This window comes from Pygocentrus nattereri, chromosome 5 (assembly GCF_015220715.1).
Source record: "Pygocentrus nattereri isolate fPygNat1 chromosome 5, fPygNat1.pri, whole genome shotgun sequence".
NCBI lineage: Eukaryota > Metazoa > Chordata > Actinopteri > Characiformes > Serrasalmidae > Pygocentrus > Pygocentrus nattereri.
Window position 1 is genome coordinate 11,517,769 of NC_051215.1, and position 13,155 is coordinate 11,530,923.

The following is a 13,155-nucleotide window of genomic DNA, read 5'->3' on the forward strand; positions in this document are numbered from 1 at the left end:
TTGAAAAACCTGTGGAACTCCCTATGAACCTATTTTTGTAGTAAAACGTAAAATAAAACATTTTATTTTATTTTTTTTCTTGTGTAAGCAAACAAATACATAATACGCGTAGAAATGAAAACGAAACGTCGTTACATGTTGCTCGTTCACAGTCACACTCCTTGCTCAAGCGTCATTACATCACAACTCGTTCGTTCGGTTGGTTTACACGAAATCTCGCGACATCTACACTCAATCGTTTGTTCGCTTGTGGAATCTGTCGAAGTATCGCGTTATTTACAGCGGCCCTCACTAGTGCGGGAACAGCGGCAACAAAAAAACGCTAAGCCGGTTCTGCTGCGGGTCTACTGCTCCAGTTCTGGACTCACATCCAAACTTTCGGGGGCGTAACTTACAGTCAGTCAGTCCGTTCTGAGTTTCGGGTCCTTGGACGAGTAAGGAACGAGTGTTTGAGGCCGTTTTGTGTCGAGATAACCGTGTGATAATGTCTGATATAGAGGGTGGCGTGGAGCAACCGCGGGAAGAGCAGCGGGGACCAAGCGAACCGGGACCGGCGGAGGTAAGACACAAATCCAGCTGAAAGTCTGTTCTAATCTGCCGCTAACGGTCTAATAGAGGGCACCGCTGCTGGTTACAGCACGACTCGCTTTCTAAGATGACACGCTGTTGGGTTTGATGACATCTGAAACTTTTTCTAAATGAATTAGCCGGCAGTGTTAGCTCGCTAGCGTTATTGTTCTGCTGTTGTTTTGAGGGTTTAGCCACTTTAGAGAACGACGGAGCTTCGACTCATTTTTTTGTTAAGTGAACGTTTTACGCACAAACCTCGTGTCATTTTTCGTTCTGATAGCGGAACACTTTTAGCTGGAGGTGTGTTGGGTGTAAAATTGAGGGAACAGTGAAGCTCATGGTAGCCTGTTAGCTTTAGCCTAACGGCCCCTGTTAGTGCCCGGCTAGCGGCGCTAACTCACTTCACTAAGTTCATCCGGCTGCCAGCACGCCGCCAACATTTCGGCGTGTAAACTGCCGTAAGCGCTTTCAGTTTTGTGGAGTAAGAGCCAGAGTTACGCTGTTAGAACTACAGGAGTAGCGAACGCGCTTGCTGGCTGCTCTGTGTTCCAGTGGAGCTCTCTTGTAGCTCTAAAACTGACTTTTCTGTTTTATACAGTTCTTCACCTTCGGAGGTTTGGTGGCACTATGGCAAAAAAAATATAATGGCGTGGTACTTGAATATATTTCCAGATTACATGTATTGCGATTATTATTATTTTATTAATTTGAGGAGTTGAAACAGTCACAGAGTAATGTCATATTATAGTGCTGTCAAAGACTTCAAGACAGTTTTGTTTGCGCACTGTAATTAAACTCAACCACATTAAAACGGATAGAGGAATTAAATGTACAGTTGGTCTGTTGTTTTCTCTGGTCGAGAACTAAACTAGTCATTCAGTGTTTTTATGTGAAATGGATGGATGATTTATTTGTAGAGAAACTTGGTGACTCCCTATTTTCCTTACACTGGTGGTGATAGGAACATTTGGATTTACTGTCCAAAACGACCAGTGGACCCACATGTGGGAGAGTTTTCTTTGTGATCTCTTTTGCCTTAGAAGACCCACCATCTACCCATTTACCTCGCATGGATTAAAATATATATATTTTTAATGTTTTAGCTGTAAATTCCGTCACAAAAAGTGTAAAACATCATCTCAGACATTCGGGAGTGTATTCCTAACCATTTAATGTAATTTTCTATGAAGGAGCGTTCAGAGGCACTAAACACTTTAGGTGTCTGTCACGACCACAATAAACAATTCTGACTCTCATTTTCTTTAGAATGAAGCATTTCACACTTAACCACTCTGAATTATTTTGTTGACATGTTAACCATTTAATTATACAGAAACTTTGAAAAATCTGTGGAGTTCCCCTTCAAGTATAGAGAACAATTGTGGTAACGACCAGAAAACCTTAGTGACAGTGTTTTCACAATACTGATTAAATATCATTCCCATCCCTAACTGAGTCTTATGTGTGACACAATACTTCTACTGAATCATTCAGCTTTCTCTTTTAAAATGCAGTCTGTACTTGGCACTTTCTGTAAGTGCTTTCAGCTGCTACTAGAATCAAAGCCAAGGTTACAGTAATCCTGACAGACTGATTCTTCACAAGGTGGTAATGTTTGGATTATACTTGCTCTAAAAAACAAGACAAACAAGTTGTTGTGAAAATGGTTATGAACTATTCCACCTTTTACAGGTTTAGTCATTTAACTGCACCGTATCTGTCACTTAGGATGGCACCTCGGATGCTGGTCATGATGAACCATCAGAAGCAGTGCAGGACAGTGGCGAACAGTCATCACCTGTGGCTGAAAAACCGAAGGTGGAGCTGCAGGCAGGCTACGAAGAGAAAGTGGTAGTGTTTCACTTCGTCCTTCTGTATAGGAATCTTCTTCTTTTGCTTTTTACTGTGTTATAATGCTTTTTTTTCTTTCCTCAAAACCAGAAAACAGACCGGACCAACAGATTTGAATACCTGCTAAAGCAGACTGAAGTTTTTGCCCACTTCATCCAGCCTGCTGCCCAGAAGACTCCTACCTCTCCTCTGAAGATGAAGCCTGGCCGTCCTCGCATTAAAAAGGATGAGAAACAGCATCTCCTGTCTGCTGGAGAGTAAGTGCTTCTCCTGATCCACTCGTTTCCATCATTCTAGTGATGTTCTGAAATGGTTATTCAATAATATGTAGTCCCGTAGCAAGTACACGTTTAACATTCTTATCATTGCTCTACTGTTTTAAGGCCTTTGCTTACCGAAAGCAGAAATGCCCAATAAAATGTGTGCTTCATGGTTTGGTGTCCCAGAATAGGGATTAAGTCTAATCCCAGACTCTTGTCCTGCTGAATGAAGATTTAAGTCTAGTAGTCCTTGATTTATGATTTATTCTGACCCCTTTGCATTGTCATAGCAACCGTCATCGTCGCACTGAGCAAGAAGAGGATGAAGAACTGCTCAGTGAAAGCAGCAAAGCTGCCAATGTGTGCACACGCTTTGACGAGTCACCATCCTGTAAGTTCAACACCCAGTCACCTGTATGCATATTTACAGGGAGATTCGTTCGAAAGAGGCCCTGAATATTCTGTTGGAACTCCTGTTAGGTTGAAGCAATTTGGACCAAAAAATTCGCTACATACCTTGACGTAGTTGGTCAGTTTGGTCCAGATCATGGAAAACCTAACCTTCCTACTTTTAAGTTTTAATGCAATAGGGGTGCATTGTTGGAAGCATGTTTTAGAACGTATGATTTGCTGCCCAGTCCACACTGTCCATAGATGGAAACTAAGATGTAAAACTAGCTAATTTTATATTCACTTTTTTCTGTCATGCAAACCAACACATTTACATATATTCAGCCTAAAGCAGTTTGGCATCACCCCACCCACTCACACTGAGGTTAAAATGAGTGTTTCAGTGTTAGTTTTTTTTTTTTTTTTTGTTTAAAGGCTGCACTATACAGGACAGCTAATCAAAAAATAGCTTATTCACATATCTTGGCCATAATGGCACAGTAGGATCTGCAGCTTGTCTAATTCTATGTATTATAGAGAGATTGGAAAATGGTCAAGGTCTAAAATTTATGAATGTTTTTGGAATAAAATACAAGAATAATGTAGGAGTGGACCTTTTAGGCCTGATTAACTAAAGAGATTGTGAAAGTAGTTCCAACTCTGATTTGGATATTCAAATTGGATTTATGCCTGTAAACACTGTTGAGATTGGCTTTATTCATATTCTTGTGTGGTCATGGGTTGTTGCTGCTGTTGTAGCCCTAAAAACCTAACCATGTTTATTTTTGCAGATGTGAAAACGGGCAAACTGAGAGACTATCAGATTCGTGGATTGAACTGGCTTATTTCACTCTATGAAAATGGAATCAATGGTATCCTCGCTGATGAAATGGTAAAATTCTCTTCCTGTTCTTTACAGTTTTCTGCTCACTTTCGCTGCACTAATTCTCTGTTTTCAGCAACTAATTAAGTTGAAGTATGTCTTGTCTCCTCTCCTCAGGGTTTGGGGAAGACCCTACAGACCATTTCTCTGCTAGGTTATATGAAGCACTACAGAAACATCCTTGGTCCTCACATGGTCTTGGTGCCCAAATCCACCCTGTATAACTGGATGAATGAGTTTAAGCGCTGGGTGCCCTCCCTCCGAGCCGTCTGCCTCATTGGAGACAGGGATGAGAGGGTGAGAAACCAAACACATGCTGAAGAAACATTTCAGTGGAATTGTGTTTTATAGCTTAAAATGCATTCCTTTCATTTGGTGTCTCTTGCTAAGCTTTTTTTTTTTTTTTTCCCCCTCTCTCACTCATTCCTGTTCCTAGACGGCCTTTATCCGTGACACTTTGTTGCCGGGAGAGTGGGACGTGTGTGTCACTTCCTATGAGATGTTAATCATCGAGAGGGCCGTCTTTAAGAAGTTTAACTGGAGATACCTGGTCATAGACGAGGCCCATCGTATAAAGAATGAGAAATCAAAGGTGTTCATCAGCTACATTTCTAAGCAGGCTTCCATGCAATGTGTTGTCAGTAATCCATGCCCTAATGATTCCTGATGAAAAATGAAATCCAATTAAAAAGTCTTTGTGTGTCTCTTATTACAAAATGCGTCATAAAATAGATTGTATTATAACAAAGCCTGTTATATAAATGTATAATCTCTGACTTCTGCTGATGTAAAGCTTTATCTTGCGTTGCGTAAACGTTTATCTTAGCTCTCAGAAATTGTGCGAGAGTTCAAGACCACCAACCGGCTGCTGCTGACAGGAACCCCACTGCAGAACAACCTGCATGAACTCTGGGCTCTGCTTAATTTCCTGCTGCCTGATGTCTTCAACTCTTCTGAGGTAAACATCTTACCAAGCTTTTGCCATCTACAAAGAAGTTTGGAAAAAATGCTTGCAACTCCTTTACAGCTGCAGTGCCATCTGCTGGATGAAACCATCTAGGCTGGTTCAGTGTGTCATTTATGTTTTAAAAAATTAGTTAAATTTTGAATTTGACAAATGGTTGAAGTTTGGTTTGGGTTTCTGCCAGGTTCTGTGGTCATTTATTTCCCCCCCCCCCCCCCCCCCCCCCCCTCTTGTCTACAGGACTTTGATTCCTGGTTTGACACCAATAACTGTCTTGGAGACCAGAAATTAGTTGAGCGTCTACATACTGTGAGTACTATCAGGTGTTTTTGTTTTGAATTTATAAAGTGATGCTTATCTCTTTTTGGTATGCTATCTTATAATAAACAGGTATTTAATTTTATTTTACATAAGTTACACTATGTTTAGTAACAACTTGGTAAATTCTAACCATATAGGTACTGCGTCCTTTCCTGCTGAGGCGTATCAAAGCCGATGTGGAGAAATCTCTCCTTCCGAAGAAAGAAATCAAGATGTATGTGGGGCTCAGCAAGATGCAAAGAGAATGGTACGTTCTCCTCGTTAAGGGCCTTTGGAAGCTGATTTCAACCCACTTGAAGTTTTATCGTTCTGAGTGTTAGGATGGAAGCAATTAGACCTGTATCAGTGTCAAAGATGAAAGAAGTAGAACTGTGTTTGTATTAATGAGGTGGCTTTTGTAGAATGTCCTATTACAGTCTGTTCTTAAGGTGTGACAAGAACACTGAATTATTGGAGAAATGTCAGGGTCTGCGTCACCAACAGATATTTAATCATACTTCTGATTTGAGTAAAACCCATGGAGTAGCAAAGGATCTCTCCATATAAGTCTGGAAGAGCAGATCAGCAGATCATATAGCTTGTGAAGAGTGATTCACTGGGGGGCATCTTATTTCCTACCAGGTACACAAAGATCCTGATGAAGGACATTGACATCCTGAACTCAGCGGGGAAGATGGATAAGATGCGTCTACTGAATGTGCTGATGCAGCTGAGGAAGTGCTGCAATCACCCGTACCTGTTTGATGGGGCTGAGCCTGGCCCGCCCTACACCACTGACCTCCATCTTGTTGTCAACAGTGGCAAGATGGCCGTCCTCGATAAGCTGTTGCCCAAGCTGAAGGAGCAAGGTTAGCTGGACCATATGATCATTTCCATAGAAATGTATGATGCAGAAGCCGCATTTGTAGCTTCACACCTTATATGTCCAAAAGTTTGTGGACGCTTCTTCTGAAATGGAGTGTTGGTAGGTAGTTGGTCTACCCTTTGCTGCAGAGTTTGCTGCTCTTCAGGAAGATGGAAGATTTGTTGCCCCTCTAGCTGACATGGCATTAGGCTTGGTGACTTGCCCCTGAGTGTCATGTTCTATTGGTCATTGCTTTTCTAAATAGATTAAACAAACGGTGTACAGTTGTAATCCTGGGTGCACATTAAGCTGAATTCACCAATTAGAGGGATGCATTTTTTAAAAAATATAGTTATCTCCTAAGATAATCTAACATGCTTTTTAATAAAATTCACAAAGATGAATTTTAATAAAAAAAATAGTCTGCAATGACAAAGTTAATGTTATAAATTGTTACATGCTTTGAAACTAATTATGCAACAGTAACCTGCCCTACCAATTATTTAGTAATATTTGCACTGTACATTATTTTAGAGAGCTGTTTATGTTCTGTTTGCCACAGCAGAATTGCATTAGTTATATCATTTCTTTTTTACCAGGTTCACGTGTGCTGATCTTCAGTCAGATGACCAGGATGCTGGACATTCTGGAAGACTACTGCATGTGGCGTAATTATGGTTACTGTCGTCTGGATGGGCAAACACCACACGAGGAGAGACAGGTATGCCGAATACGCTCGATGAAGCTTTTAACATTTTCATCTGCATTGATTGCATAAAATTAGATTTTGTTCATTGTGAACATTGTAGGGGAGAAAGGAAAAACAGTGTAATTAGTTAACGATTGCCGACTTATAAATTTCAATCAAGCTGTCTTCCTGACTCATTGTAACATTCTAATGGTTAATTTTTTCTTCTTACCCCCCCTACTCAGATCTCAATAAACGCCTTCAATGAGCCTAACAGCTCTAAGTTTCTCTTCATGCTGAGCACCAGAGCTGGAGGGCTGGGTATTAACCTGGCCACTGCTGATGTGGTCATCATTTACGACTCTGACTGGAATCCTCAAGTCGACCTGCAGGCTATGGTCAGTGTTTTTACCACTGAAATTTGTTTCATGGGAAATGTCTTATTTCCTTCCAGGTTCATGAAGGGCCTAATGGAAAACATTGACCTTTTGATCTCATGCATTGCGCAGTACGGTCTTCATCTGTTATTAGTTTATCATTCAGTATATTTACTGTGTTTGTTTTCCACAAAAAAAAAAAAAAAAAAAAAAAAAATTGTTGCTTACTCTAGTCCAACTTTTAGCTTCAGGTTTTGGAGCACACCTGGTTTGTAAACAGTTGTAAATAGAGGGATATATGAATACATATTGTAATGTTACTGTGGTTTAGGAGGCTCATTGCTCTGTTTATATGTCTTTCAGGATCGTGCTCACAGGATTGGTCAGAAAAAACAGGTGCACGTATTCCGTTTTATCACAGAGAATACTGTGGAGGAGAGGATTGTTGAACGTGCTGAAATGAAACTCCGCTTGGACTCCATTGTCATCCAGCAAGGTGAGCTTTCTAGAGGAACATCTTTCAGATCATGCTTTATCAAAGCATTATTGCCTTTCTTTTTGTTTAGGGCTTAAGGAGCTTATGGTTGGTTCAGCTCTGCTGTTCTCCACTTTCTAGGAAGGCTGTTAGACCCTAGCATGAACAAGCTGGGAAAAGACGAGATGTTGTCCATCATCCGACATGGTGCCACTCACGTCTTCGCCTCCAAGGAGAGTGAAATCACTGATGAAGATATTGACGGCATCTTGGAGAGAGGACAGAAGAAGGTACTTCATATGCACTCACAGAAGTCACTCTCTATTAAAAAAAATTGCAACTGAAATCTATTGTGTAGTGAGTGTTTTCACATTTGAAATCTTAATGCAAGTATGTGCAAATTAAAGGTCTCAGTTTTGTACTGTTAAATGTCACTGTCATACTTTTGTGTTTAAGACCTTGGAGATGAATGAGAAGCTGTCCAAACTTGGTGAAAGTTCTCTGAGGAATTTCACAATGGACACTGAAAACAGTGTGTACAACTTTGAAGGTGAAGATTACAGGGAAAAGAAAAAGGTACCTGATGAAATTTACTTTGAACTTAAATCTTATTTTGTTTTTTTGTTTTTTTTTAAACACTTGTGTGAAAAAAGAGGGATGGCATTTGACAAAAATGTTTAGGTTCCCAGCTTTCTCACAAATCTCTACTCCTCTCACAGGTGATTACAAACTGGATTGAACCTCCCAAGAGAGAGCGCAAGGCAAACTATGCTGTTGATGCATATTTCCGAGAGGCCCTGCGAGTCAGTGAGCCCAAAGCACCGAAGGTATTCTTTCCTACATCAACTAAAACACGACTGTAAACATGCCAGAAAGAGAATCTTAAATCTTTCCTCTCTTTATTTATTTATTTTTTCAGGCTCCTCGACCCCCGAAACAGCCAAACGTTCAAGATTTCCAGTTCTTCCCCCCTCGGCTTTTTGAGCTACTAGAGAAAGAAATTTTGTACTACAGAAAAACCATTGGCTACAAGGCATGTGTGGTTATATTCTCTCCTGGCCTCCCAGTTTATTTAATTGTTAGTTTGTGGTGACATACCTCATGATTGTGTAATATGTGTATGTACATCATAATGTAAATATATTGTGATCTTGTATCCTGGCCAATATCTTAAAAATAAGTGTTTTCTTGTAAAATGTAAGAATATTGATTACATAATTGTTATTTGGCAACATGTTTATAATTAAATTGGACCTCACTGGTGCTCTAAGTCTTTCTAAATTTAGCAGGGATCAGTATTTGCCTTTTTGTGTGTTGTGTATTGTATACTAGCAGCCAGCTTTTGGAAATATATGTTCAGAGTATTTAAATGCCTAAATGTCCTACCAGGTACCCAGGAACCCTGACCTGCCCAACTCTGCGCAGGTGCAGAAAGAGGAGCAAGCGAAGATTGACGAGGCTGAGCCACTGAATGAGGAAGAGTTGGAGGAGAAGGAGAATCTCCTTTCCCAAGTAACTTCTTGTACCTGCTTGGCAGCGTCAACTAAATGGAACATTTGTGATATTGGTTTAATATAGAACCAAATGCCATTTCAATATAGAATACATCTTGGGTAGATAATGTGAGCCAAAGCTTATGTGTTCCTAGTCTCTTCAGTTATACGCTCTTGTAATGCATTATAAGGCTGTGGTTGTTTATTATTAAGATTTTTGAATGTTGTTATTATTTAGAGTAGTCTAAGAATTCTACTTTCACTGCCTTCTACAAGGTAGTGAAAAAACATCACAGATAAATAGTTTTTTATAGCAATAGCAGAGATCCTGCCCAATCTGGCAACACTGATCAGGTTGTGGCAGCAAGTGGTGAAAACTACTTTTGGTCAACTTGTTAGTGAACGAGGCAGTGATGTGTTTTTCTTTTTATTACTTATTTATGTGTTTATTTTAAGATTAATGATATAGAGACTTTAACCTAAAAGGACATACAAGGGATTTGCATAAGCTTTTAAAGAGGTCATGTTGAATAGTATTCATCAAGTCTTGCCATTTGACTGCAATGTAATACGTCCAATCTTTGACTAGGGCTTCACCATTTGGAACAAGCGAGACTTCAACCAGTTCATTAAGGCAAATGAAAAATGGGGAAGAGATGATATTGAGAACATTGCCCGTGAAGTGGAAGGCAAAACACCTGAGGAGGTCATGGAGTACTCTGGTATGATAGAAATTGTTTGGCAGGCTTTGAAACCTAACCAAGCCTTATAAACAGTGTGTGTGTGTATATATGTATGTATATATATATATATATATATATATATATATATATATATATATATATATATATTTATATGTATGTGTGTGTGTGTGTGTGTGTGTGTGTGTGTGTGTGTGTGTGTGTGTGTGTGTGTGTATATATATATATATATATATATATATATATATATATATATATATATATATAATTTTTTTTTTTTTTTTTTTTTCTTTCTTGACATGTGTCTGTATGCGTAGCTGTATTTTGGGAGCGCTGCAATGAGCTGCAGGATATTGAGAAGATCATGGCACAGATTGAGAGGGGAGAGGCCAGGATTCAGAGGAGGATCAGCATCAAGAAAGCACTGGACTCAAAAGTAAGGGACAGCATTTTGGGTTCTTTTTTTTTTATTTTTTTTTTAAGCTTGCATCTGAAGCAAGACAGTACAGTTTAAAAACGGGCTTATTTATAGAGCCTGTGATGGTGATATGGTACCTGTGGACTGTTTATTAAAATGTGTATTTTGTTTTATGTACCAATAAACAAAAGAAGAAACCAAATTCAGATATGGGGAAAAAACAAAACTGAAAAAGAACAAATACAAAACCTTGTCACTGATGGCATTTTTTTTTTTTTTTTTTTTGTTTTTATTGATTCATTTCTAGATTGGCCGCTACAAGGCACCATTCCACCAGCTGAGGATTTCTTACGGGACCAACAAGGGGAAAAACTACACTGAAGAAGAGGACCGCTTCCTCATCTGCATGCTGCATAAGCTGGGCTTCGACAAGGAGAGCGTTTATGATGAACTGCGCCAGTGCATACGCAACTCGCCCCAGTTCCGCTTTGATTGGTTCCTGAAGTCCCGCACTGCTATGGTGAGGAGCAGCTACAAATGTACTGAGTGGAACAGTTGTCAATACATGGGTTTACTGTATAAACCAAACAGTTGACCTGGTTCTCCAGTAACACTAATACACAAGCAGCAGTATGTCTTCCTGTCTTCCTGTTCATGTGGTAAAACTAAAGTGGGTTTGTTTGTATTCGCAGGAGCTACAGAGGAGGTGTAACACACTGATCACCCTAATTGAACGTGAGAATATGGAGCTGGAAGAGAGGGAGAAGGCTGAAAAGAAGAAACGGGGACCTCGCACTTCTTCAGTAAGTTTACTTAGAAGTTGCTCCAATGTAGTGTCTGTATATCAGAATATTTAAGGCACATGCAAGCAAAAAGGGTCCCTCGAAAGCCGTGTGCTTATTCATCAGTGTCATCGTAACACTCTTTGAGACCTATGGAAATCTCGACTATCAGACACAAAAGTGGTCTGAGAAAATTGTGAAAGTTTAGTCAGAAAAGGAACAAGTGTAACTGTTCAAATATTTCTGCATTAGTCAGAGCTGATTGTTACTACCAGGCTGATGCACCGCAAACATTAAATGTGTTTAGTAATTTAAACCATCCATTTTTTTTATTATTATTATTCCAAGAATAAAGTGATTGGTAGACACAGTTAAATATTTCCTACAACTGGAGCACTCCAGTGCCTCTAGTCATTAAACTCCCATTATCTACACAAAGCTTCTCAAAGCAGGAGTGCTGATCTAAGATCAGGTCCCATAAGTAAGGTCATTATAAAGAAGAGAAGAACCTGATCCCAGATCAGCACTCCTGCTCTGAGAGCTTTGTGTAGATAATGCGAGTCATAGCTTGCAAGTGTTCCTAATCTCTTCTAATGTAACGTCAAAGAGTGAATGTTATCATACCATATTAAAAGTCTCATTTTATGGAAGGCAAAATCTCTTAACACATGGGTCTTCAACTACTAATCCACAGACCGAGACGTTTTTGCTGAGAAACTGAATGCAGGCTGGAAGTGTTTATTTTGGCCCCCACTTACATGGACCACCAATACTGTCACAATATGAGTCCTTCAGAATTCTATAATAAGAAATATTTATATTTCTCAGTAGTTACAGTTGTACTTGTGGTTGTGCTTATAAACATTGTCATTTACATTTAAGTGTTACATAGTTTTTAAAAAAAACTTTTTCAAATTTTTTTAACTGAGCCCCAATGGAGAAGACTGCCTGGCTTGAGGCCCCTGCTTTGAGAAATTATGGCCCTTAAACACATACTGTTTAAATATTTCTGTGGGTTGTCCTATAAATGCATTGTACTATATGTAAATGGTTTGCTCAGGGATTTTAATGCTAAAGCTATTCAACAAAATCAAATGTAAATAAAAGTTTTGACAGTGTATGTCTTAACACTTCAGACTTGTACAAGACTTGGGAGTATAGTTACACTTGCACAGAGTCAATCCCTTTATTGAGGTATTTAGGTAGTTATTTATCAGCTCTTTTTTTTTTCTGGGTGGAATTGGGCACACAGAAATGGGAAAACTGGTGTAGACCCAAAACTTCAAGCGTTAATGTTGAGCTCACCTGTTGATAAACGTAATGGAAATGAAATGTTGAATCAAAATTTTGCCACCTGCTCTTTTCTCAGGCCCAGAAACGCAAGCAGGATGGGACCCCAGATGGACGTGGCCGTAAGAAGAAGCTGAAGTTATAGGACTTGAACCCCCCCACTTACGGACGAGCTTCAGTAGAGCGATACATGCATTTGTGTTACGGGTCCTGCTCATGTACTGTATCAATGTGCAGAACTGAATTTTGCCTCACAGTAGCTTGTCCTTTTTTAGAAAGGCATAGTAATGTAAATTAGTTCTGTCTTTTAGTTAGATAATGTACTACGGCTGTGCTGTTCGTTTTTTTTTTTTTTTTTTTTTTTTTTTTTTTTTAAATCCCTTTTTTATCTGTAATGTGAGTTAATGATAATGTATTTATGCCTGTTATGTACCACATTCCTTTTGCTTGTATCAAAATAAATTGTATCTTTTTTTTTTTTTTTTTTTTTTTCTGTAATTAAGAATCCTCAGTATTGTATACCTTGGAATAGTCCTTTGGAACTTGTGTCTCTAATAAATGCCTTTTTGTTTTGTAAATCTGCTGTGATTTTTATGATCTCAGTCCAGTGTTATCAGAATTGGAATATCCATTTCCTTCAGCATTTAACCCTCCTGTGATTTCCTCTTGAGCTAAAACTGACATTATGATGCATGTCTGTGTTAACATCAGAGCAGCATGTCAAGAAGTATTTTTGGAAGAACAAAGGTCAGACTTGTATTTGAAGAACGTGGGTTGACATTCTAACAGTAGGTCATCTGCAGGGTTAGCCTGTTTTCACAGATTTCCCTTCCTTATGTCTTAAATGA

At 39.2% G+C, this 13,155-nt stretch overlaps 1 protein-coding gene across 1 annotated transcript; it reads left to right on the top strand.

The window, feature by feature from the left end:
* Positions 1–295: 295 nt before the first annotated feature.
* smarca5 (SWI/SNF related, matrix associated, actin dependent regulator of chromatin, subfamily a, member 5) lies at positions 296–12,885 on the top strand. Its single transcript, XM_017717658.2, has 24 exons — positions 296–559; positions 2,299–2,421; positions 2,512–2,678; positions 2,972–3,072; positions 3,863–3,963; positions 4,072–4,251; positions 4,391–4,546; positions 4,781–4,912; positions 5,159–5,227; positions 5,377–5,486; positions 5,861–6,087; positions 6,683–6,804; positions 7,017–7,169; positions 7,512–7,644; positions 7,765–7,913; positions 8,080–8,199; positions 8,343–8,450; positions 8,543–8,656; positions 9,013–9,135; positions 9,706–9,838; positions 10,135–10,253; positions 10,543–10,755; positions 10,928–11,038; positions 12,387–12,885. Exons 1-24 carry the CDS (start codon positions 485–487, stop codon positions 12,450–12,452), a joined length of 3,105 nt encoding a protein of 1,034 aa, XP_017573147.1. The 5' UTR covers positions 296–484; the 3' UTR covers positions 12,453–12,885.
* The last annotated feature ends 270 nt before the right edge of the window (positions 12,886–13,155 follow it).